General features: G+C 46.9%; 1 protein-coding gene across 1 annotated transcript in view; it reads right to left on the reverse strand.

Annotated features, from left to right (window-relative positions):
* CYFIP1 (cytoplasmic FMR1 interacting protein 1) overlaps nt 1-26,957 on the reverse strand; it is a 1,181,635-nt gene that overhangs the window by 845,347 nt on the left and 309,331 nt on the right. Inside the window, 1 exon segment of the mRNA XM_069636612.1 lies at nt 5,657-5,785. Coding sequence (XP_069492713.1) covers nt 5,657-5,785 — 129 coding nt within the window.

Below are 26,957 nucleotides of genomic sequence, written 5' to 3' on the forward strand. Positions count from 1 at the left end.
GCACTGTTGGTGATTGCGCCCTATGGCCTGCACACCAGGGAGTGAGGGGGTGGTGGGGGGGGGGGGGGGGGGGGGGTCAGGTGGGTTCACGTGATGCCTGCCTGGAGCTCCTCCTCGGCACAGGAGTGCATGAAACGCTCCACAGAATCGTCCGCCCCTGCCAACTGCAGCACTGGCAGGGTTGAAACTCGGTCACGAGGCACCTTACCACCTGCACAACCGAGCACTGCCAGCATAGGCACGATCCAGGGGGGGGCGGGGGGGCTCAGATCCCCATTATTCCTGTTGCATCGAGAGCAGCTGTGCCTATGCTGCCATCAGATAAACACCTCTTGGTGGCCTCCAGAAAGTCTATTGTTAACGTAACCGACTACATTTAATTTATTTTAACGGTTGTCTGTATAGGGCTTATTGCATAAAACCCTATAAAACCCTCTAGATTTCTGTGTCCGGAAACACCACTATGGGACTGCAATACACTGCCGGATTCAGTGTCCATTTGGTCACAGTTGTATGGAAGTAAAACTGGTCTCTATCTTTGCCATCTAAGGTTGCTTTTTGAATTACTTGGTGATGGATTTGGATTTCCCCAACTTGGTGCATCACTCCTCGGACTCGCATGCCCAGATGAGATGGTAATGATAGTAGTGGACCGCTGCCCACTCAAAGCCCTGTGTGCACATAAATAATAGTTAAGAGGTCTAATTGAAACCTCTACATAGGTTTCTAAGGAGTGTACCCCGTGAATGTTGGTGTTTCTTGTTGGGCTGTGCAAAAGCCTGCATTATTTAATTAAAGGGACAGCACAGAGAAGAGTAGGAAAACATTGGGTGGAATACAATTAAAAGGGGGGGGGCTTGGGATACAAAGAGGGAAAGAAAATGCAGAAATAACGATTTGGGATTATAGGTGGCTACGGAAAAGATAGAACGGAGCCGAGAGAGAAGCCAAAGAGAAGATACAAAGGGCAAGAGCCTTCATAGAAACTGAATTCTGTTCTAGTTAGTTCAGTCCTACAATGACACAAAAAAAGTATCTTTGGAGTCAAGACACTAAAAACTAGGATCAGGTAAAAAGGGATATTTAAAACCATCAGTGAAAGAGTAGAGTTACTGTAGCCAGAAAATGGGTTAACAACCAGTCGGAGGAGCCCAAGTCCTGGATTAGGGTTCTACGCTGCATACTTCATCACCCTGAGACTTGCAGCTACTTGGATGAATGGAGCTTTATGACAAAGGGGGACACAAGGGGTCAATTCAGATGGGACTTGTAACTTGATCAAACCTTTTAATTTACAATGCACTTTAAATAACAAAGGAAGGAAAAGAAACCCAGAGAATTTGACATTTTTTCTAAATTGGTTTGTGAGATTGTCAAAGAGTTGGGGGATCAAGAATTGGGGAACTGAAAGAAATGAAAAATTGAGGAATAGGCTAGAAAAACTACAGAAACAAAAATGGATCAAGAAAGAGGAGCGTGAGGTCTAATTTACCAAACTTAAATAGCCCAATCACATCATTATACCCTCAATTGATGGAAAATATTGCAATCACAATGCCGGATGTGTGCGCCAGCAGTTCAAGTGCAACCCATTTCTTCTAGCAAGCTCTGTCTCAGAAATCAGCAGGAAGGAATGAACGCATACCAATCGGAGAGAAGAGGGATACATTGTCTCCCCCTCAGGACTTGACTTAAGGTGGGGTCTGCTGATCTCGAAAGATATTTTATTTATTTATTTATATAGGGCCGACCGCCCGCAGGCATCGGGGTGCTTACATGTAGACATGTACATAGCTCAAGGTGGAGCCTGAAGAAGCAACAGGACAAATACATAAGACTACAGGTTGACTGATTCATTGGGTCCTAAACATGTGTTACTTGAAAAGCTCTGTTTTTAGTTTTTTGCGGAAGACCAAATGATTGGACTCCAATCTAAGGTACTTCGGCAATTTGTTCCAGTTAGAGGCCGCTCGGTTAGGGAAGGCTCTGCCCATACCAAGTTCCTTCTTGTGTTTCAGAGGCGTTGTGAGCCCATTAGCCTCTGATCTTAATGCCCTGGAAGGATGGTAAAAGGTGAGTTTGGACTTCAAATAGGCTGGTGCCTTGCCATATAAACACTTGTGAGTAAGGCACATAGACTTGAATTGTATGCGTTCCTCTATTCTCAGCCAATGGAGGTCCCGCCTAGCTTCACTGATGTGTTCACTTCTTGCTTTATTTTTGACCATTCTGATCGCATTGTTTTGGACCAGCTGGAATTTTTGGATACTTTGCTTACTAGCTCCTACCAGGAGGGCATTACCATAGTCCAAACGTGATATGATGGTAGCTCTTGCTATTGTGGCACAGATTTTCTCACTCAATAGTGGTCTAATGGCTTTAAGTAGCCGGATGTAATAATTACAGTTTTTACTCACATACGTTGCCTGGGCATCAGAGTTGAGGGATGCTTCCAACGTGATGCCTAGTGTTTTGACCTTATCAAGCACTGGAATAAGAGTTTCTTTAAGTTGGAAGGCCTGATATTCAGCGGGGAGTTTGGCTCAAGCCTGGATGGATCCGAAAATCATTAATTAGGTTTTATTGCCGTTCAGGCACATCCAGTTATTGTCCATCCAATCTTCGATGTTTCCGTAGAGTGTATTTAGTATCGTACTATCCTTAGTGTAGTCCCCACTCAGTTCCAGGACCAGCTGAGTATCGTCAGCATAGTTGGTGAAAAATATCTGGAGTTGTTGTAGTAGCTCACATAGGAATCGGATGTACAGATTGAAGAGCAGGGGGGATAGACTAGCTACCTGTGTTACCCCGCAGAAGATGTTAAATTCAGATGAGAATTTGTCCCCCCAGTGTACTCTGGATATTCTGTTTTCAAGGAAGGATGATAACCAACTTATTGATTCCTTGGAGCAATTAGCAACCTTCTCAAGTGCTTGCTGCAAGAGCTGGTGGTCAAGCAGGTCGAAGGCAGCGCTCAGATCCAACAGGACCAGAAGTCCAGCCTTTCCCTTGTCCATAATTTCCAACATTCTAGACTGTAGGTCCAGCATAGCGGTCTCGGTGCTATGCACGGCTCTAAAGCCAGATTGTTGTGGATGTAAGATCTCATGGCTTTCCACATATTCTTGGAATTGGGATGTTGCTATTTTGTCCAGTACTTCAAGAGTAAAATTGCAATTTTTAATGGGTCTTAGGTTGTTGGGGTCACGAGGGTCAAGAGTAGGTTTTTTTACTAGGGGTGTGATGGTAACCTTTTTTATGTTGTTGTGCACTACTTGGTCCCGGAATGAGGTGTTGACAATTTTAATAAAAAGTGGCGCAAAGATTTCAGGATATTGTAAGATGATCTTGGGGTGGGGGAGGATATTTTCGGCGCAAGAAGATGGTTTCATAGAAGCTAATGTTTTTAACATAGTTACTGGGGAGATGGAGTGGAATTCAAACTTCTCCTTTCTGGTTGTTGTTCGTTGCTCTGCAGGGAGGCTGCATTGAGGTTTATTAGCTTGTTCTAGAGCAATGCGTTCACTGGCTTTAGATATTTTGTTCGCAAAGGCTGCCTGGGTGTTTTCGCATTAAGATTGTGATGGTGTAAAATCAGGGGCTAACGCCTTAGGCTTATCTAAGGATTACAAAATGTCAAAAAGCTTGCTGGATGAATTGGATGATGCTTCGATTTGGCTATTGAAGTAGTTCTTTTTAGCGTCGTTGATCTTAGATTTGTAGGATTTTTCTAGTGACTTCCAACTTGTTTTGTGGTCATTGGTTTGGTTTTTAAGCCATTCTATTTCACTGCGTTTTTTTTCTTTCTTAAGAGAGATAAGTTCAGGTGTGTACCATTTTTGGTGGTTGAGGTTAGGCCTAACAGTTTTTTCTCGATTAGGTGCTTTCTGGTTGATTAGCATAAGCATCTGCTGATCATATTTTTTGATAATAGTGTCACATGAGTCTGTTTCGTTAATGTCGGCTAGAATGCTGTTGATACAGAATTGTAGGTCTGCTCTATGTATATTTTTAAAGTTTCTGGAAAAAACTTTGCTTGCCTTGTTTGCCAGTTTTTTTTACTGGGATAGGTAGGTGTAGGTCAAAAACAATTTTGTAGTGGTCGGACCATATACAAGGGGTGGTAACATAGTTATTGGTCTCTATGTTATTGGAAATGACCCAGTCCAATTGGTGGCCATTTGCCATAGTGGGGTCGAGATTCATGACATTGAAGTGCATTTTTTTCAAATGTTTTTTCAAGGGAAATGGCTTCCTTGTCTTTTGGGTCGCCACGCCATCGATTTAAGTCGCCAAGGATGATTGTTGATTTATTTGGGCCAGTAAGTGAATCCGCAAGGATAGCGAGTTCATCGTTGAACTCTGATTCCAGAGAGGGCGGTCTATAAATGAGTATGAATTTGATGCAATTGTTGTCAGTGGGGCAGTGTTTAAGATGTAGAATTTCACAGCCTGTACAGGATAATATAGAGGGAAACACAGGTAGTGAGTCGCCAGTAACTATGGCTACTCCCCCCCTTTCCCGCTTTCTCTATTAGTATAATGGATTGTGTAACCCGTGGGTACCGCCAGAGTGCAAGTAGGACCAATAGGATCCTGTAGCCACATTTCAGTGTTACACATTATGTCTAAACTTCTAAATAAAATGCATAAGGAATAGAAAGTATCCCCTTGCCCTACTAACTTTAGGAACTACTCAGGAAAATAAATAAACAATGTAGGGGAAGCTCTAGGAGCTCCCAGCAACACTACACAGATGGTGTGCTGATTTAGTAAAATGCAGATGCCAGAAAAGTTGGAGGAAAACTTGACTCTAAATAGAAATATCAAAAAGTGGTCAAAAGGGTTCCAAGCCCCACAGTAACAGGAAGGCTGAGTGGGGAAAATGTTCCCAATTTCCCAGAAGAATTAGCAAAAAATCCAATTGTCCAGCAAAACAGTGCTAGGAGACTCACAGAGAGTGGAGATTTCACACAAGAAAGAGTAATCTACTTTAACGCTCACAAAAGGGCCCAGATGTTGTATTTGTAAGTCTAAAATGTATCGATATTCACTTAATTAGAAAATGTCTAATCCTTGCAGGCATTTGTTTACACCAAGCAACAGTATCTTTTATGCACTGGATTTTTATACCATGACCCAAGTGTTTCCAATACTAGAATTGTATCTAGTCTCAACAATAAGAAAGCCCTTCTATACCGTGGTGAAGCAAATAGTATCAAATATTGCTGTCTCTCAAGATACCTAATGTTTAGTCTTGCAGACGTTCATGATTCATACACCAATCCCAATGTTTGGCACATTTTGTCAATTCCATCTGTAGCCAGCTCAGCCCCTTGTCCCATTATTGAATGACTCGGTTTTATTTTGGTGGATGGGAAACTGGGCATATTATAGACTGTTTCTTGTGTTATTAGGCCGTACAATTGATGCAATGGAGTTTTACTGGGACCGAGCCATGTTCGAAAAGATATTTAATCGATCTCAAAGGATCCAGTAAAACATGCGGTTAAAAAAATGCACAGGAGATTACAGTTACATGTAGCTTGATATTGCCAAACCCCCTACAGTACTGCGGTATCACTCATCACTGCAGCACGCTTAATATTACATTCGTATATAGTGGTTCCTGCATTAAAAAAAAAAGACAACTTACTTTCAAGAGCATGTGTTTCTCGCCAGGTGTTAAATACATCTTATCATCGTAGTATTCAACGCAAATATTTACAATATCAGCTAGGAGCTCCTCGTAGCCAGAAATCACCTCGAGCTGCTGCTGGAGAGACTGGAGTACACAAAAAAAGAGCATCATAATTTTATCAATAATAGTGTTTAGAAACCAACGCCATACATGTCAATGAATCAGCTACTGCATGAACAAAACTTATACAGCAAACCTATGTTTTTCACTACCAGCTTCACCTAAAAATTTAACAGCGTTAAACGACATTTGTCAGAGTGATATTCAATCACTTTAAATATTCTCTCCTTGTGCTTCATTGTGCATGCACTTCGACATTGCCAAAAGCTGAAAAAAGGTGTCAATCTTCCAAGCAGTAAAGAAAGACACTGCCTCCTCATACCTTGGGAAGCAAGGCTACACAATGTATTTATTTTAGCCAGGATGGCATTGTTTCATCCCTACCATTGGCCAAATAGAAGGCAACTGAGCATACAGCATTCCACGCTGAACGCAGTAACCTCTTCACAGAGAGCTGCAGCAAGGGAAATGTCTTGGCATTGGGTCACTAAAACTAGTAGCTTTGTGCTGTGCGCTGAAACTGCACTTTTCCCAAAATGCACTACAGAAAGGCCTTTGCAGAGTCTCATCGACAGCATAGAATAAAACAGTGTGGCCACAATTTTACCGTGCCTGGCGCACAGAAAAAGCCCAAAATGGAAAAGGTAACAGGTGCATGGTGTTATAAAAGGTGATTGCAAAATAATCCCGCGATCCATCTTCAGACTGTCCAAGAACAACTCTTTTGGGGTCCTGCTCTTGTGCCATGCCTCCAATGCACCACTCAAAGCTCCCAAATTAACCTGCACGAGGGCAGAGTGAACATTCAGCTACCCTCAGTGTTCATTAATGATACGTCCACCACAAAACAATACCCGCCCCAGCTCTTATATCCCCAACAGGCATGCACCTGGACTGCACAACCCAACGCCTTGCTCCCATACTGCAAACCTCATGCTGTAATCCATCCCGAACATCATTAAAACACTGACATTTGAATAAAGTTTTGCTGACTTTTACAGGAATTCATTTTCATGATCTCATGGTTACGTTAATTGTGTAACTGAACACCCTTTTGGGTTTTGCTGCCACAAACGTGCCTGCTGTGTACTCGGGATGTTTGCACCCATGTGTCTCACTGCTTGCTCCAGCACTTTTAATCGCTACTTCTGACCCTCTTCAGTATGTATTCCACTGCTCACTCCACCTCGTGCCTCATCCCCGCTTTAACCTCCTTATCCCTCTTCGTCCCTCAATCTTTCGCAGTTTTGCCTGTGGACATTTTCATTGTCTCCTTCTGCTCTTTGATTCTTTACACTATGGATCTTTCTGTCTTTCATCTCTCCGTGTGTCCTTTACATTTTCTCACCCTCTCTTTTAATCATCATTCTTTTATAATCTGATCTCATTTTTTCATCTGTTTCTGCATTAACCATGCTCTTTTCCATTCTCTCATCTTTACCTTCATATTTTCTTTCACCTATCATTCCTTCTAAATTCCTCTCAACCCCGCTCCTTCACTTAACTATTTATGGCCCTTGTTGCTACCTCCTCCTTTTGGTCTCTCCTGCTTTTGGTTGCCACCATCGTCCTCTCTCTACTGATTTCACCTCCTACTTTTCTCTCTATCTCATAGTTCATCATTTCAAAATGTACCCTCCACAAAGGTAGAGAACATGTACATCCAGGAGAGGATAGTATAACGACAGGTGATCAGGGTTACATGGATAGAAGCAGGAGTGGAAATGCCATGGAAACACGCAGGGACAGTTTATCCCGCTCTTAAGTAGGGTTTATCAACAATTCAGCACCCTCGCTGGTTTGCGGTGGTCCCCTCCAGCCCCATCGGTTGCAACCGAGAGGGGCGAATCCTAAAAATATGGCGGGGGTAGTCCCTTGCTGCTAAAAGTCCCTAAAAGAGCAGAAGATCATTGGTTGCGCAAAGGTAAAGCACCCTTTGTTGCAATGCTCAATGTGCCGAAAATGAGTCCGAGCTGTGAAAACCCAGACTCTCTAAAGAACAAATGTGCTAATTGGATCCGCAATGTCAAGGGCTGCCTCTCCATAATTAGATACGGCATTGTGATCTGTAAGCGGACTCAAACGCTCAACAGCCACTATGATTGTATTCAAGTTTTCTTGTGCTCGTGGGACTTGGATGTTTTGTTGGCAGTTCTGTTGGCAATTGACAAGCACACATATGCGCCTCGGGTTCATTAATAACGACCAGACCTCATGGACCAGGCCAGCTTAAAACCGGGGGTTGTACCAGATTGGGGGCAGGTTTGCCCAATCAATCTAGAGTGTAGGGCGAACCCGAGGGAATTAAAATAGAAGTTAGTTCAAATGAGGATACTGACCAGGGAACTGAGGCTACAATGCCAGAAGGGGATATAGCTGAAACAGAATGACTGAAGCAGGAGGCAACATGCACTGCAGAGTCTTCGACCAGGTTGTTTTTGTGGAACATAGCATGGATTGCAATACAGATCTAGGATCCAGAGTGGATTGACTTCATCGTGGGATTCCATCCAGTCTTCCTTCAAATAACTTGGACCTGCGGGGAATTATTGGTACCTGCAGGGGTACCAATATTTCAGAACCCTGCAAGGAAAGGCCCCAAAGGGAGGACAAATGAAGGATTATTGATTTGGGCAGATGCTACCCTGAATTTGAAAATAGAGAGTTTACTGGCTCGCCAGACCTCTCACATTTAGAACACTCAAGACTGATGAGCTGGCCGTGGTGGATAAGGTACAGGACCTGGTTAGCTCGCGGGGGCATTTAGACCGGCAAAATATATAGATATAGATATATATATAGATATATATATATATATCAGGGGATTTTACTTCCAACTTGAACCCATCAGAGAGCCGGAGGATGTATGGGAGGAGTAAGATATCGGTTGGGATATCTCACCATTGATGGTGGATAAATCAAGAGAGTGCACTGCCACGCAATTGGCACAACTCTTATTCTTTATAGCCAGCCTGTCCGACCTATTTGGGGGTTAACAGCTCCTCTATTATAGATTATGTACTGATAATGGTCAAGGATTAGAGAAAGAAAAATGACTGAAGTGTTGTATAACCTTGCTAGTGATCATCATCCATTACCTCTTAACTTTAATAATGAAGGGAGCCAGCATCAGTTATCTGAGAATCTGTTAAGAGCAGGAGCTATCACCGTCTCTGGGCATGCGTGCAAATCTATTAAATGGCCTAAAATCCTAGAACAAGAAAAAGAAACCAATAATCTAGGACGCCATTCTGAACAACTTTGAGGTGACCTGTAGTGAGGTAACATCTAATGATTGTGTTCTCACAGAGTTTGGAAAAATGATCGAAAATCGTTTTCCACATTTCACCAGTGAAACATGGAAAATTCAAAGGAGAGCCCTAAAAAAAAGATAGTCGTGTGACACGTTTCAGACTGTCTGGATGCCAAGAAGCAGTTACGGGCATGCCTTGAAATAAGGTTAATAGTGGACAAAGCACTTAGTCGTCAATGCCGATTTAATTACAAAACCCTAGTAATAGAAAAGAAGAAAGCCTATGCTAGGTCACTATGGGGTCATCTAGCACTTTCCTTCTTCTCTTCCCTTCCCTTCCTACTGATGTGGCTGCCGGAGCGGGTGCAGCTCTCTTTTCCTACATTCCTACGACTTCTTGCACTCGTGACATGGACACCCTGCAAGGTAAGCCCCACACCACTGGGCTTCGGCGAGAGGCGTGTGACGGCGCATTGAAAGGAATTAAATTGTGTTTTAACTTTGCCTGCATAGGCACCTGTACCACCTAGAAGCTATTCACTTTGGGAGCCTCAAGAACGCTCTGTTTCACTGCTACGTTGTTGTGCCACGTTTTGCCTATGGAGCTGCCATTTCAAGATGGCAGTTTCCATTGCCTGCACTGGAGTGCTGGGCATGGTGCTGCTGGGGGTCTATGATTGGCTGTTGCCTTCTTCATCTGGGTCAATGCGAAGGCTGGCAGACTTGGCCGGCCCACTCCTAAGGCCCCTGTCTGCTCCCTGTCTGCTACAGGTACGCTACCCCCCCTTGGTTGCCTGTGGTGTTGTGTGTGCTACCCCCCCAGTCACCTGTGGTGTTGTGTGCGCCTAACCCCCCCCCCCTTGGTCACCTGTGGTGTTGTGTGTGCCTACCCCCCCCTCCTTGATCACCTGTGGTGTTGTGTGCCCTCCCCGGTCACCTGTGGTGTTGCGTGCCCCCCCCCTGGTTGCCTGTGGTGTTGTGTGTGCACTCCCCCCCCCCCTTGGTCGCCTGTAGTGTAATTGCCCACGGATTTGACTCTGCATCTGTGTGTAGCTGCCGCCTTGCAACATGGGGCAGGCACCATGTCTTTGCCCACTGATTTGTCCTTTTCTGTAACCTGAAGCACTTACTGTAACTGTATTCTTAAGTTAAAGCGCCTAGATACCTCTGGGATATGCGGGTTATAGAAGTGCCAAAATAGAAAAATACGAAATAATGCAAGTGCTTGAAGAAGGTGATCCACTAGCTTTTTGGAAAAAGATTCTGGGGCGGAAGTAAATGGGGACGAGTTGCTCCAGTGTTGTATCACTGCTGATTGGCAGAAGCATTTTTCGTGGCTATAAGGTGGTCCAATACGGCAAGTAGCTGACATACCATCTGGAGCCAGTCTTTGCAGAGAAGCATATCAGGGAGGGAACCTTCCAGCTTAGTGCCGGGGAAGTATGTAATGCTTTGGGCACTCAGAAGAGCGGTAAGGCACCAGGTCCGGACAGGGTCCCAATAGACTTTTATAAAACTGAATCGTGTGTAAGGGATGGGGGGCTGTTTTATGTAAGCTTTTCAATGCAGTAATCTGGCTAAACACCGTAAATTCCTCTTGGCATTCAGCTTCAATAGTCTCAATATATAAGAAAGGCGGCAGTGATTCACGGGCAAATCATGGGCCTATTTCACTCTTAGGTAGTGCTACAAAATTCTTTGCCAAATCTATTTCGTTGGTCCAAAAGTACATTGTTCCTAAGGGAATTAAATTAATGCAATTTTCGTCGACCTCAAGACTGCTTTTCAAAGGAAGTCCTCTGGCAAGTCTTAAAGAAAAGAAATGTACCCTGCCATTAGATCTCTGTGATGCAGGCATTCTACCGTAATAACGAAGCAGCAGTGCGCTTTGGCATGGCTGGGGAAGTTACTGCCACCTTTAAAGTGCTCAAGGGCTTAAAACCAGTTTGTGTCCTTGTTCCCCATCTATTTTGCATTTGTATAGAAAAGATCAATGCTGCTCTGATGCAGGGGTGCTTGGATTGCCCTAAAATGGACATTAAAAACATGTCCAGCCCTACTGTACACAGATGACGCAGTATTGTAAGCTACTTCTCCACGGGGTCTGAAACTTAACCTGGACATGTTTCGAAATAAATATGAAAAACGTAATCTTAAATTGAATATCTACAAAACAAAGGTTCTGGTTTTTAGGACTCGGTACACTAGGCATTGTAAAGTTGATATAGTGGTGGATGGAAAAAGCTTAGAACAAGTTCCCTTTTTAGACTATCTTGGAATAAGATTCCACGAGAATGGCGTTTGGGCCGCTCAATTACATAAGGGATGTACAAATCTGGGGAAATGTATGGGACCGCATAGAATTTTCCATGCAAGATATGGTAGCGGTGCAATTTCCCCAGCACTAGAACTGCATCATAAGCAAGCAATCCCAGCTAGTTTATATCGTGCTGAATTGTGGGGCTATGGAGATACAACACATCTAGAAAAGGTGGAAATCACTTGAAGCAACTCCTCCAGGTCCCACTGGCTTCCTGAAGGCAGTGATGCATCTAGATCTTGATGTACACCAGATTGGGAAACAGGCTGCTTTGAACCCAGTAATTTACTGGGTAAGGTTGTGATGTTCCGAGGGACGTGGGAAATATGGAGATGCTAAGAAACAAGTCTTGAATCAAACGGGTAGAAATATCCCATGGGTTGCCCATGTGAATAAATTACTGTTTAACCTGAATGAACCTGGACTCTTGGAAGAGTCATATAACATCCTTTGGGGTGTCAAAACAGGTTATCATGCCATTTTCTTTCCGGATAAGGGTGCCTTCTACCTTTTTTGTGTGCTCCTTATGTTGTTTAGGAGAAGAAAATACTGTGCACTTTGTGTTATCTGTGAATTGCAGAAACCCTTGTGAGTTCGATACCTGAAACCTTTGTTGAGGAGTGAGGGCTTTCGGTCAATTACAGATGCTCTAGAACTGTGCAAAAATACTGCCAACCCTAACTCTGATCGAATAAAGCCTATTTGAATTTAATTTCTCTCACTGTCCGACTCCTGTACCTTCCCCTAATCCCCACCAACTTCTCTGAAGTACAGTACTTCTCTGGGTTGGCTTTTTTCACCCTGACAGGACCATGGGAGCACTGCTTGGAGCAAAGTGGGGGACGTTTAGTGTAAATAGGTGCACATCTGTGAAGTATGGGGCTTTAAACAAAATAATGATCTGTTATAGTTTTAGGTGCAGGAGGTACCACTGGCCGTACAAGGATGGCAAGCTTTTGCCCCTTTGAATCTGCCTCAGGGACTAATTTATCATGTGTCACTGCAGCACAGTCTCATCCTTCTGCACCCCGGATCATCCCCTACTTTGCCCGGCCCTAGAAATGGCCCACCTCTACACAAACGGTATGCATAGGGTTTGAAATGCCTAGTAGCTGCAAGCTATACACCGCCTGCTTGTAGCCTAAAAAAGTCTGGTTAGCGACAATAGCTACCAGGAGCCACCTTTGACTCCTATACTAACTGGTGCCATATTACATACCTGTGCAAGATTAAATCTGTGTCTAGGAAGGCATATAGAAGGAGCATTCGGACACATCTGGGAGACATTTATAGCATTATCAGTTACAGATACACGGAGACTAAGTTCTAGTAGGCATTTTGCGTGGACATTCGATGTACAGCACACTACACCAGAGGTAGGCACCTACTTAAAAAGTGATGCCTGATAACGAGGAGCTTTGTTAAGTTCCTACTCATCAAATCTTCATTTCGATCCATGCCTTTGCTTCCTATGTCCAGGGTGTCTCTTTTAGGCGTTATCTCCAAAATCTTTAAACACTCACTAAAAGCCATACTAAAGGCAGGGCAGTAGGAGAAGCCATCAATAGAACAAATTAATCTTGCCTACTTAGCACTTATTCTTTTTGCCAGTATGGTCAACAATATATGTTGGGGGTGAATATCGAAGGTAGGTCATGCTTCACCTGCCTTCTCTAAACCTATTCCTTTTAGCACACTATACAACAATCTTATGTGATTTTGCCTGGCTACTGTGTCTTGAGTAGATTAAAACAGTTTAGGTTATTCTAACATGTTCCAAGTGAAGACACTGTCACATCCATCCGAGTATTCTAAAGAAACTCTTTACTTGCACATGGTGTACTTGACTCTGACACCAATGTGTTATTTATCTGTCTGGGTATCCAAGGGAAACCTTCTCTTGTGATTCCAAGCTATCAAAATCTAGCTGAAGTCAGTTCCCACCTCAACTAAACCAAAATTGAGCTGGTGCTAAGGAGGTCCATTGTCCCTTTCATCGTCCAATTATACAGGTATTTATCACACAGACACACCCTGAAATAATCTGGTATGGAATCTAGCAATTTGACACCAGTCTGACTTGACCCACAGATCAAGTCAATCGGTAAAACTGCCTTTTCAATTACATCTTCTATAACCTAGCCTAAGGTATTCCCTGTCAAACTCTGGCCTTTATTAGTGGGAGATTTTACAAATGCCAATCTTGATTACACTAAAGCTTTGTACTCTGGTCCCTCTCAAATATATTGCCCATGCCCAAAATGTCCACACAACGGTAATGCTTGTTCAAAAATGAAAGCCAGAATAACATGGCGTCGATGCGCAGCCATTTTTTTGGACACTCATCTCCCATCAGAGTAATAAAACCTTTGTTTCCGCGGGCCTCACAGAATAAACGAGCAGTAGTGAAAACCGAGCAAGGTCACATGAATATTATTGGCGAGTGGACTTACTCTGGAGAATAGTTTTTTTTTTTAAACCATTTTTATTAGTTTTAACCAAACAACACACCAAACTTTATAGCTTTTGGACGTTCATGATCAAAGTCAACACATCACATTATACAGTGTTATTCTCTGTCCTCTCCCTTCCCTCCCCCCCAAGCTCGAGCCGTCTCAACAACGCCATCTACATTAACATGTTCGGGAATCTCAGTGTTTGTCGACTTATCCGAGTCTTCCGTTTCATGATTGACCTGGTAGGGGTTTGCCAATGAGGTCACCAGTTGTCTCCAGGCTATCAGAGGGCCCACTTCCTCCTCGCCCCCCCTGGTGACAGCTTCAAACCACACTGCAGTTTCTGCAGCCGCCCATCTCAAGAGGTCCGCCCACCATATCTCCACTCTGGGCCTATGGGCCGCTTTCCAATACATTGCGATTCTGCGCTTAGCCAAGATATAGGCCAGGTCCTTCAGCTTACTAACATGCTTTGAATTACGTAGCCTGCAAAAATCCCAAGCATACATGCCCATGCAGACCCAATGTCAAGCCCCATTCCCCAACCAGCCATTTTCATCTATTTCTTCCCAGAATCTGTACACCTCAGGGCAGGCCGAGAACATGTGCAGCAACCCTGCCTCTTCCTCCCCGCACCTGGGGCATTTCTGTGTAGTCAAGCCTCCAAACCTAGCTATTCTTCTGGGAGTCAAATAGGCTCTGTGGGTGCCATACAACTGGATCTGGAGTCTCGCATTCCGGGACACCTTTTTAATGGTACCTTTGAGCTCTGTCCCACTGTCCCTCTGTCATGGGTTCTCCTACCTCCTCCTCCCAGTGCTGCCTCAGCTGGAGCAACTCCCTCCCCGCCTTCGCTCTCAGGAGCTCAAATATCCTAGATATTTCATGCCCACCCTCTGAGACATCATACATTGTTTCTAGGGTGGCATCTGGTTCTTCCATTAGCACCGTCTCAGGCCACCTCTCCCTCACCCGCTTCATGAGCCTGGTATAAGTGATGTATTGGCCTCTATGCACCCCTGTCTCCTCTTGCAGCCTCTGTAATCCCAGTGCCTCCCCTTCCTGCCATATATCACCGAGGGTGGCTAAGCCCATTGGTTCCCAGTACCTACGGACCACTTGGGAGTCGTCCCCGCATAGTGTCGCCAGCGGGACCTGCTGAGAAAGCGGGTCTGGTCACCCACCGTTCTCCATGTCCTGCGCCAGACTTCCCAGCCCAACTTCAATAGCCTATCCCTCCTTGCCACTTCATTTTTGTGCAGCCACACCGTCTCTCTCAAAAAGTATGGGGCTGGTTTACCTCGCAAAACCCTAGCTTCTGCCGAGTCTTCTGCGGACAACCACCTAGCCACGTACAACAACTGACCCGCCAAGTAATATAGTTTGAAATTCGGCAGGTTTAGGCCCCCCCCCTATCACATGTGTTCTGTAGTTTCCACAGGGCCACCCTGCTCCTAGAGTTACCCCATATGAAGGCCCTGCACATGCCATGTAGTCTCACAAAAAAGCGTCTGAAATCAGGTATGGGACATTCACAAAAAAAATGCAAAAGTCTGGGCAAAACAACCATTTTGAGCAGAGCTGCTCTCATCATCATGGCTAGGGGTAATCTAGACCAGAACGCCATGCATTTCTTAACTGCCTCCATCGCTTTCTCTGTATTCTGCCTGTGCTCGGTCTCTATCCTGTGGTAAATGTTTACGCCTAGATATCTGAATGTCACAGTCTGCCAGGGTATCTGCAGGATGGGCAATCTCTCCAATGGGACACCCCTGTACCTTCCCAAGGGGGAACAGACTAGACTTCCCGGGGTTCACCGATATGCCCGAGAGGGCAGCATAGCGTTCCATCACCTCCAACACGTATTGCAGATTCTCCTCCGGGTGGCGCAAGTAGAGAAGCATATCATCTACATACAGCGATATCAGTACTCTGGAGAATAGTTATTGTATTGTCCACTGAAGGACGAATACAGAAAGGGAGTCAGAGCGTCTTGCAGGTGCATGATAAGGGGTTCTGGGAATGAATGCGAGGAGAGGGGTGCTGGGTTATTCCACTTCTAACTTTTTTTCCGCCCTCTGTCCCTTCGACTTGTGATCTGCTCTCCGGCCGAGGGCAGACAACAGAGAAGGGCAGGGAAATGCCCCCATAAAGGAGAGCGCATTGCATGGCAAACTTAGTTGGAATTTGGACCCCCGGGTGATGCAGTCTCGCTGAGAGTGAGGACGCTCTGCCTCAGACCCTGTTAGAACCAGTGATCTCTTTGCCTACCTGCTGACGGACTAAGCAGTGTTGTGGTGGCCAGGATGAAGGTTTCTTCTGCTTCCTGTCTAACAAGCCACTTGTTTGAGTCCAATAACTCGCTTTTGCTAAGGGGCCGGGGAGGCGCAAGTGTAGATCTTTCCCCCCACATGACCAAACAGACGCAAAACAATCACTGCCATTCAACCTAACTGTAAGCCGAAAGAAAAGGCCACTCGCCCCTGCCCGGTGTTCCCTCCAATGGTTTAAAGTAGCTAACAGAGGAAGGTTGTGTTTTACACAAAGACCCTTCTTGTGATTTACTGAGGAATATGGTAAATCTAGTCACAACATGTTGCTCCAGTAGCACTCGTATGTTCTCAATCTGCAACGTTACTACCTCTCGGAACTACAGATGTAAATTGTTAGGCAGCCTTTTTTTTGCATCTGAGCTACTCATCTTTGTAATTGCTGTATTCTACAACTCAGTAATGAAATCTTCCTCACCCAGCTCAGCAAGGCCTTTACACCCAACCTCATTTAGACAGCCACCCTCTCCACCAAGTGGATGACTAGCACCAAAAGACAATTCTGCTAATATGCGACACTCCACCAGGATTCGTCATAAAGCAGGGTTACATCACAACCCCAGGACCAAGTTCTATCCCTGGTAGCAACATCCCAGTCCTTTCAGCCTCAAATGGAAAATCCTGAGCTGACAATCTGATTTAATTCATAAGAGCCGTAGAACACAGGTGTTAAATGTCCCATAAATCTAGTTTCCCAGACCTAAGAATACAACTGGTAGGCTACCATGGAAAAATTCTGGTGTACAGCTTAAAATTTCGAACTAATGTAACATTCAGTGCCATTATAGTGAACAAGGGGAGCAGGGGTTACGGAGGTGTCACCGGCTCCCGATAGGATAAAGTTTTAAAAAAAAACCCGCAGCACCATAATTGAAGGGAACTGGCATCGCAGAGTGATGGAGTCGGCGGCACGCGACGACGTAAGTAAAGGGGGACGGGAGGAGCGGGCTGCCAGAAATGTCAATGGGAGAAATAAACTAAAGTAATTTTCGTTCAAATAAAGGTTTTTTCTTCTGCGAACATTTTCAATTCGATTATTTCATGGACAACCCAAAAATGCCCACCATTCCACCACATCTGTAACCCGTTTTGAGAATATTGAAGCTCAGTGCGTGGCTGATACCAAACACCACTTGCTCGGAATGGCAGCTGGTTGCTTGGCCCACTACACTGACATGAGATGCCTTTTTAATAGGTTGGTTTGCTTGGAAACATGTTGTGCGTTGGTCAATCATGATTTTTCCTTGCAGAGCCGATTTACCCACTGCTCTGATTCTTTTTTTTTTGTTTAAGTGATTTTTGTCTCTCCTATTCTCGTATGCTAGCTCAGTTTGCCAACTCATGCCCTAACCACACTTGGTGACTGTACCTCCGATCATATCACTGGGAGCCTGGAGCAAACAATATGGTCCTGTTAGGCAAGATTGTATGTAGTAGCCCTGTGGGAGACTACACCAGCCTTGTCCTCTTGCAATAGGTAACCCAACCTTTGGTATAAGTCTGTACTACACAAGTTGGTAGAGTGACTAAGCAGCCAGTCTTATCTCAAGAGGGGTCAATGTGAGCTGTAGGTTTCTCAGTGACAAGTATTCAAATAACACTTATAAGTCTTCTTTAGAAAGGAGCAGTTGGCAACAATAAAAATACACTTCAAAATGCACTCCTTCAGTTCAATAAAATAAGTATATATCCTTTTGGGATGGCACAGATTTTCCTACACCCTGAGGTGACTTCAATTGTTAGGACACTGTGGACATTAATATATCACTTTTCACACTTAAATGGTAATACTGAAGTTGTGGCAAAAAGGAAAAGGTGAGGGAAGGAAACCATGGTAAACAAGTTTCTCAAACAGGTAAGCACTTTTGAACCTCGCAATGCAAAGTAGATTAACCCTTTCCCAGCTATACAAGTAAGGTATGTATGTCTTTTTGGAGGGATAGTTAAAAACAACGTCAGAGGTTAAGAAGAGTCTCGCAGGAAGCCAGGACAGCCAATGTCACTTGAGCAAAGTCTAGGGGAGCTGAAGCACTTCTTGAAGGTAGGTAAAAGTCTTACACAATGTTAGAGAGTTTTGTTGAAAAAGAAATCACTGTTGGGCCACAAGCTGGGAGGCTTGTGAAGGGCAAAGCAGCAAGCAACTCTGCAAAGGGGGAGCCAATGCAAGTCTCAACAGAACAAGCACGCTACACACACAAGAGGTAAGTACCCCTTAGTTAATAGTACCTTAGGTCTGAAGAAAGGGTTTCAACTGGTTTCTGCTCCTGTTATAGTTCGTGCAGATCCTGTTGTTCCTGGGCCTCAGTCGTAGGGACAAGTGGGAGGACGTCTGGCGACTCATGCACTATGATTTGAAGATTGGCGATCGCAATGGGCGCAATTCAGAACGACGGCACTTCGCGGTTTCAGCTTCTCGGCGATAGCACCACCGCGGTTCTTGGACACCTTGTGGACTTTCCTTGCTTCTGGGGTACAGCACTCTATTGAGGTGGCTCAGGCTTAGTCAGCCCTGCTTCGAGGGAGTTTGGAGGATCTTCCTGGAGCTTGGATCCAGCTTAAAAACAATGCACTCGATTCTGGTGTTCCCGTCCCCCTGACACTTGCTTCCTGCAGCAGCAATGGAATTACAGCCAGCAGAGAGGGGTTTCAGTCGAGTTCGTCTTGGGGTCGATTGGTCCCACCAACCCAAGGGGCGAAGTCGGGAGAAGTCGTCCATTCCGGGCTTCTCTAGTCCATGTCGAAATAGGAGCTTCAGCACTGCAGCAGGGCTACCCCAGGCAAACCAACGGTCCAGGAGTTGCAGCAAGGATCTCTTCCAGTTTCTTTCTTCAGTTCCTTCGTGCAGTGGTTGACTCTGCCTTCCTTGCAAAAGACCTCACTTTTTATGCAAGTCTCTCCCATTCATTTGCAGCCTAGCTGTCACTCACAGCAGGGTGACTGTCCTCCAAGTACAGCCAGCCAGCCAATCATCTTTGGGGGCATTCCTGTAACCAAGGAGACTAAGCACAGGGAGTTTTGGGCACCTCCCTTGCTTCCTGCCCTGCCAGACACGCTGAAGCCAGAGACGGGCTTCACCTGTGAATCCCACTAAAGACAAAACAAACAAAGGGACCAAACCTGGTTTGGCACGCAGAGTAAATCTCAAGAAGGAACTTTCCAACAAGAACCGGGGCCATTTTGACAAAATGGGCACCCATGGGTACTAACTATACCGCAGCTGAAAACGCAGCCCATGGTGAAAACACACAATGATAGGAAAAGGTAAACCGCTGCCACCAGCCATTAATTGTAGAAAGGGCAACATAAAAATGTTAGACAAGAAGTTAGACAAAGGAGATACTAAGTAACCCCTCCAGCACCCTAATCTAAGATAGTGTGCGCTGGATCTATAAAGAGGAAGATGTAAGTAAAGTCAATTTCACTTCGCTACTCTTGGAAATAATAGTTAGCCAAGAGAAGGCATTAATCCTTAGCAGAGATCCAAAGGATTTCTCTGTGACACTGCACTGATGTGAGGGTGCAGTGTGTCTTACAATGTAAAAAGATGATGCCTATGGAGTGTGTCGGACTCCAAAACCAAAAGAAACCGAGTGTTCAAATAAAATAAAAATGCATGAGAAAGTGGGAAAAAGGTCTTACTCGCTTCAAGATAAAAATTAAAAGTCCTAAAGTCAAGCAAAAGAGCTGGGGGTCTCTAAGGTAGAAGGGAATTATAACATTTCTGAGAATTCTCCCCAACAGGTCCTTTGAGCATGGTGCACTTATTCCGACTCCTCACCACAGCATGTGCCCTCGCTCGCATTTTAGTAGGAAAGATCCCCCTCATTTTTCAATCAAATGGGGAATACATTTTTGCTCATGTTCAGCTCAGCTGAGCTCTAGCATCTCTTGAGCAGGTTATGCGTCCCCCCTGGTCCTCCTCACACCTAAACCTTTGACGGATACATGGGAGTTGGACAGCCACCATCACCCCGCAGTTTAGACCTGCTTCCCTCCACACCCACCTGGGGGTACCAGGACTTAAAGGTCATCAGAGATACCAGAGGCTAGAGAGGTGGAAAACCATGAAGAGCACTGCACCTGGAAGAAGTACACAGGATGCCAGCAGTAGGTCCCACAACGTGGCTGTCTGCACGTCAAACACAAGGGTGCAGCGCTGAAGGATCCTCATACTCTGCCTCGTCCCAATTTCATTCTCCATAAAGCAAGATGACGCACAGACAGCCGCGTTTTAGCAATGTGTGATGTGGAGTAAGGAATCGGAGAAGGGGGTGGCATGTTTCAACAAAGAACCTACCTCTCCCAGCCTCTAAAGAGTTGTCCCTGCCTACACCAACAATAGAACAAGTTACTCTCTTACCTGGTAACGTTCTTTCGATGGGAGGGTCTGACGACTTATTCCATTCCCATGACAGTAATCACCACAGCTCTGCCGTTTCAGAAAATCTTTCGTCGTCTGCGTCCTGCGTCGATGGCGTCGATACGCTGTCCTCGAGGGCCTCCGTCGAGCCGACGTCACCGGATGTTATAAGTAGGACGCACAACGCCCGTAGCCTCAGTTGTAGTTTTTTCCCCAGAACGTGTGACACCCATCTTGTGCCAGTATAACCACAGAAAGCCTTGCGGAAACGTAAGCTGCAATCGCATAAGAAATTCTGTAGCGGGGTAGGCAGGGAGGGAGCGATATGGAATACGTCGTCGGACCCTCCCATCGAAAGAACGTTACCAGGTAAAAGAGTAACTTGTTTTTAGAGGGGATTGGGTCCTCCGACGTATTCCATATCTATGACAGACTCCCAAAACAGTACCAACGTAAGGAGGTGGGAAAATAATTTAGAATATACAAATTTAGAATGCCCAATCAAATTGCAGAGTAAAGGACCGCCTTGCCAAAAGCCAGATCCTGCCCATGGATGGAATCTAGGGAGTAGTGACGTACAAAAGTATGGACCGAAGCCCAAGTGGCTGCTTCAAAGATGTTACAAATAGGAACACCGCTCTGCAGGGCAGTAGAGGCAGCCACACCCCTAGTCGAATGGGCCGTAAACCAACCGGAGGGTCCTTACCCGCCAGGCGGTAACATTCAGAAATTGCCAAGAAAATCCATTTAGACAAAGTCTGCTTAGTCACAGCTTGTCCCAAACGCCTTCCAGCGTAACCAATAAAGAGCTGATCGTCCACTCTGACCCGGGACATGCGTGAAATGTAGAAACTTAAAGCTCTCCTAGGATCTAACCTATGGAGCCTCTCCTCGTCCTTGCCAGGATGCAGAGGAGGATAAAATGGCCGAAGAACAACCTTCTGGCTTAAATGAAAATCCGACACCACCTTCGGAAGAAAGGAAGGAGGAACTCGAAGGACAACCCTGTCCTTCTGAAACACAGTGAAGGGTAGCTTAACTGAAAGTGCCTGTTACTCACTCACTCTGCGAGCGGAAGTGACCGCAACTAAAAATACAGTTTTAAGGGTTAGCAGTCTCAAAGGACAAGAATGTAAAGGCTCAAACGGAGCACCCATTAGAAACTTGAGAACAAAGTTCAAATCCCAACCGGGAACCTGGAAAGGTGACGGAGGGAACACATTAGTGAGCCATTTCAAAAACTGAGAAATTAAAGGAATTTTAAAATAAGAACACTCCTCAGACAAGCGCTTAAATATGGACAGCGCCGCCAGGTAACCTTTAATGGTACCCACTTGCAAGCCCCTGTGGGCTAAAGAAAGCAAAAAAGACAGTACTACAGGAATGTCACATGAAAAAGGATCCACATTCTGAACCCTGCAGTCGCAGAACTTTCTCCAACGGTACAGGGACTTTGTTGCCGGCCGTCTGGCCGAAAGCAACACCTCCATCACATCTTCAGGAAGTTCCCAATCCTTATACCTCAACCTTTCAGAAGCCAAGCGTGAAGGTTGAGGGATCTGACCTCTGGATGGAGAACCTGACCCCCCCTGCCGTGAGAGCAGATCGTCTCAGTAGGGAAGACGACGTGGAGGGCAGATGGACAAGTCGAGAGGGTCCGGGTACCACGTCCTCCGGGCCCATGCCAGAGCAATGAGGATCATCCGGGAACCGAACCACCGTAACCTCTGCAGCACTTGCGGCATGACGGCGACTGGAGGAAACGCGTACAGCAGTGGGAAAGACCACTCCACCACAAACACGTCTCCTAAGGCTCCTCTTGGAGGAAATTCCCACGAGCAGAACCTTTCGCACTTCCTGTTGACAATGGAGGTGAAGAGATCCACTTGAGGGGTCCCCAAAGGGTGAAGATCTCCAGGAGAATCTCCTGAGCCAGCTCCCACTCGTGAGAGATCGCGCTCTGCCTGCTCAGAGCGTCCACCGTATAGTTTTAACCAGAGCTGCATCGCCTCCCTGCACAGAGGAAGTGACCCTGCCCCCCCCCTTTTTGTTGAGTTAGTGCATGGCCACCGTGTTATCCGTCAGAATCAGGACATTCTTCCCTCGCACAGTCGGCAGAAAAGCCTTCAGGGCAAGCCCGACGGCCCTCAGCTCCAACAGATTGATATGGAGTCTAGACTCCGACCGAGACCAACGACCGCTGACTGTCAGCTCGTTGGCATGAGCTCCCCATCCCGTGAGGGACGCGTCCGTCACGATTGTCACCTCCGGCCAGGGTAGCCAAAACAGAGCCCCCCTCATCAAGTTGCCTTCGACGGCCCACCACAGAAGGTCAGAAGGTCCTGGGCGACCGAAGGCAGCACCTGAACGGGGTCCGACATCCTACCGGAGGACTGTGACCACTGGAGTTTGAGAGCCCATTGGAGAGATATTATCCGCAACCTGGCCTCTGGCACCAGAAGAATGCAGGATGCCATAAGGCTGAGCAACCTCAAGAACTCTAACACTGGGAGACTTTCAGCAGATGGTGCACAAGTTTCAGCATGCCCAATGTGGTGAGCTCTCACCAGGGCAGGAAAACACTGCTCCAGGGACGTGTTGAGCACTGCTCTGATGTACTGGAGCCGCTGTGTTGGCGTCAAGTGGGACTTCTTTAAGTTGAGGGAGAAGCCCAGCTTGTGAAGGGAGTGGCAGGTGACGGACAGATGATCCAGGACTTGCTCAGGAGAGCGCGCCCTGATCAACCAATCATCCAGGTAGGGGTAGACGAACCCCCCTTTCCTGAGATACGCTGCCACCACCACCATGAGCTCGGAGAAAACCCTAGGGGCGGAGGTCAATCCAAACGGCAGGACCCGAAACTGAAAGTGCGAGTCGCCAACCGCGAACCTCAGGTACTTCTTGTGCTTGGGATGGATCGGCACATGAAAATAAGCGTCCTTGAGGTCTAGAGACACCAACCAGTCCTGAAGTTGAAGGGCCTGGTGGACTTGAGAAAGATTAACCATCTTCAACTTGTCCTTCCTGAGGAGCTTGTTCGAACCACGCAATTCCATGATGGGTCTCAGTCCCCCGTCTTTCTTTGAAATAAAAAAATAAGGGGAATACCATCCCTCTCCGCTACAGGCACCAGTTCTATTGCGCCTTTCTCCAGCAGGGATTGCATTTCCTGCGCAAGGAGCGGATCCAGACTCTTCAAAGAGAGATTCCCCGGTGGATTGTCGCGAGGCCTCTGCCGGAAAGGAAGACAGTAGTCGTGGGCTATGCTCTCCAGAACCCACACATCTGAAGTAATGGCACGCCACTCTACAAGATGCTGTGCCAGCCTTGCCCCAAACGGCGAAGCATGGGCCTCATGACTGAGCTGTAGCGGCTGCGGCAGTGCCTGAGGGCAAAGAGGCAACTACTCGCGCGGCCTTGGCACCTCAAGTACCTTGTTTTCCACCTCTGGCACTCCTACGGTTGGCCATTGGACTAGCAGCTCCTCTTGATTTACTAAAGGAGGAGTAATATCGAAAGGAACCTCCCCTCCATTGCTGTCCCCTAGGACGAAAAGGCGGAGGTTGGCGGACTGCAGCGCCCAACGACTTCGCTGCAGCTTTGGAGGTGTGCAACCTCTCAAGACTCTCGTCAGCCTTGCTGCCAAAAAATAGTTCACCATCAAAGGGCATGTTGAGGAGGCGGGCCTGCACATCAGGAGCAAAACCCGACTTCCGCAACCACGCAAACTACGGTGCTCGCCACCATGGACCAGCTGACACAATCAACCATGTCCAGACCCGACTGAACAGATTCACACATGGCATCCTTGCCATCCTGCATGATAGCGAGGAAACCATCCCGTTCCTCCCCTTCGGGAATATGATTAGCCGCTAAGGAAATAGTTCCACAGAGTGTGCGTGGGCACAAACAGAGCTGGCAGCCTGACGCGCCATACCCCCAGAAGAAAATACCTTCTTCGCCCCGCCGTCAAAACGTTTGTCGTCCCTATCAGGAGGGATGGTAGGGTACGACGCCTGCTTTGCGGGGGCCATAGCTGACTGCCCCACTAAAAACTTTCCAGAGTAGGGTGCGTGGTCAAGTAGCAGGGATCGCCACTGGCTGGGCGATATTTCTTCGGCAAGGACTTGCTCACTGACGGAAGACTCTCCGGAGAAGTCCAAGCCGCAGCCACCCTTCTCTGCAAGGCCATATGGAATGGCAGCACCGGGTCAGTTGGTGGACCATGGTCCAGGATATCAGTCAGGTCATCCTGCTGAAAATCCCCAGGGGGGGGGGGGGGGGCAGACCACCCCAGGTAATACGCGACCCTCGACATCAGGCGCCGATAAGAGGAGTCGGCATGCAAATTCTACATCCGGAGAGGTGTCGAGCCCACTGGCGTCATGCAATGTCTGGCTCAGGTCCTCAAGCTGGCTATGACCAGAAACAATGTCATCAGGGACCTCTGCAGGAACCACACCTTCCTCAGACCCCTCATCCACCTCAGAAATATAATCCAGAGGCTAGAAAGAGGGAACCGAAAAGGGAACAAAGACATGTTTTGCCTTAGCCAGAGCCTTTCTAGGGGGTTCCCCTGTACCACGAGGCATTCCCGACAAAGCCGCCTCGAAAGGCGTCAAGGGAATCGGCGTCGAGCACGGCACTGACAGCTTCGACGGCGTCGACACAGGCATCGAGGGTGGAGGCCCGAGCGGGTCTCTCGACAGTCTGGGCGCAGATGGCGTTGACGACTTCCTCGGAGGCGGGGCCTCGAGAGAGTCCGTCGACGACCTCGGCGCCGCCGGCGTCGATGTCTTCCTCGAAGACTTCACAGGTTCACGCGGTCTCGATGGCGTCGAGGACCGGGACCTGGAACGGGCATGTCTAGAGCAACCATCCTTGTCCGACCGGGACCTCAAAGGCGTCTGGTGGTCGTGACGACTGCTTGAGCCCGAAGGCAGACGAGCGGTGTCTCTAGCATGGCCAGGACCGGCGTCCTCAGATGGCACAGACGTACCGGAGCCCTGCGATTGAAAAATCGCCAACATCTCCTTTCGGAAGGAATCCCATTCCTCAGGAGTGGAATGCTTGTTGGGACAAGCAACCCGCTGACGGGCGGAGTCCTCGGAAGAGGACGGGGAAGGCGACCAATGATGGCGCTTCCTGGAGTGCCTCGAAGAGGCAGAGGAATGGCGGGACCGACTCCCAGACCGACAACCTCCGGACTCCCGACGACGATGCAGAGAGTCGCCCCTTGAATCGTCTGTCGAAAAACCAGTGGAACGCGACTTGCAGGGCTTGGCCACCTTACCGACTGACAGCTTCTTCTTACGCTCCCACAAGGCCTTCGATATGAGGGATTGGCAGTCGACACAGTCGTCCGTATCATGGTCCGCCCCGAGGCACCAGAGGCAAGCGTCATGCGTTTCCGTCAGCAATATCTTGGATCCGCACATCCGACACTTCTTAAACCCGGACCGGGGGGGTGGAAGAAGCCGAAGACATTTTCGATAGCAATGAAGAAACAGGTTCGAAGAACCGAAAGAACAGGATTCAGTAGAATCGAGGCGCGCCGAGATCTCTGAAGCGAACACGTTCGTGGAAAAAATGGAACTGAGGCTATGGGCGTCGTGCGTCCCTACTTATAACATCCGGTAACGTCGGCTCGACGGAGGCCCTCGAGGACAGCGTATCGACGTCATCGACGCAGGAGCCGAAAGATTTTCCGAAGCAGCACAGCTGTGGTGATTACTGTCATAGATATGGAATACGTCGATGGACCCCATCCCCTCGAAAACTCTGATTCTCGTGGTCGAGGATCAGCATCCAATTATATATAGCACCAGGAGAATGACTCCTACCTCATGGTAAACTTGCTCAGTCCTGGTCTCTTCTCCACTAACCCCCTGCTTTAGCTCCTGATTCAACAAAGAAAGTGTGGTCAGGAGAATGATTCCCTTCTCCTGGTTCACCTTTCACAGCCTTCAGGGCTGTGTAAGGAAGGCATGGTATCAACAGTAAGACCGACACAAGTGACTACAGTTCAAGGGTGTTTATTGAACTTCAAAAAGGGTTTGGAAAACGGCCATCTAAATCTAAAGATGGGAGCAAGCTACAACCATGGAATAATAATAACGCAGTCCTAGTGGTGTCTTGTCAAAATAAAAGGGCCCATACAAACAAAAACCTATTGCCAATCCTTAACCTCCAATTACAAATAGTGTGGGAAATAATGTTTTCTAAAAGAAAGAAGTGTCTGCGAAATAATATATGTCAGGATATTTAAGTCGTTGGCCTCCCTTACCCACGTTTTCAACACAGGACCATGTGGCACGTTTGAGTTTAGCACAGTCTTTGGCTTCTCTAGCATGAGGGTGTAGTTCAAACATGAGCATCAGGGCCTTCGTGCCCAAGTCTCTTTCAAAGTCTCTTCTTTCAGCGGGCCTGATGCGACAAACAATACGTTATTTTCCTCTCAGGATTTCACACACATTA

Source organism: Ambystoma mexicanum, chromosome 7p, assembly GCF_040938575.1.
Source record: "Ambystoma mexicanum isolate Mex_15411 chromosome 7p, UKY_AmexF1_1, whole genome shotgun sequence".
In the NCBI taxonomy this organism is placed as follows: Eukaryota; Metazoa; Chordata; class Amphibia; order Caudata; family Ambystomatidae; genus Ambystoma; species Ambystoma mexicanum.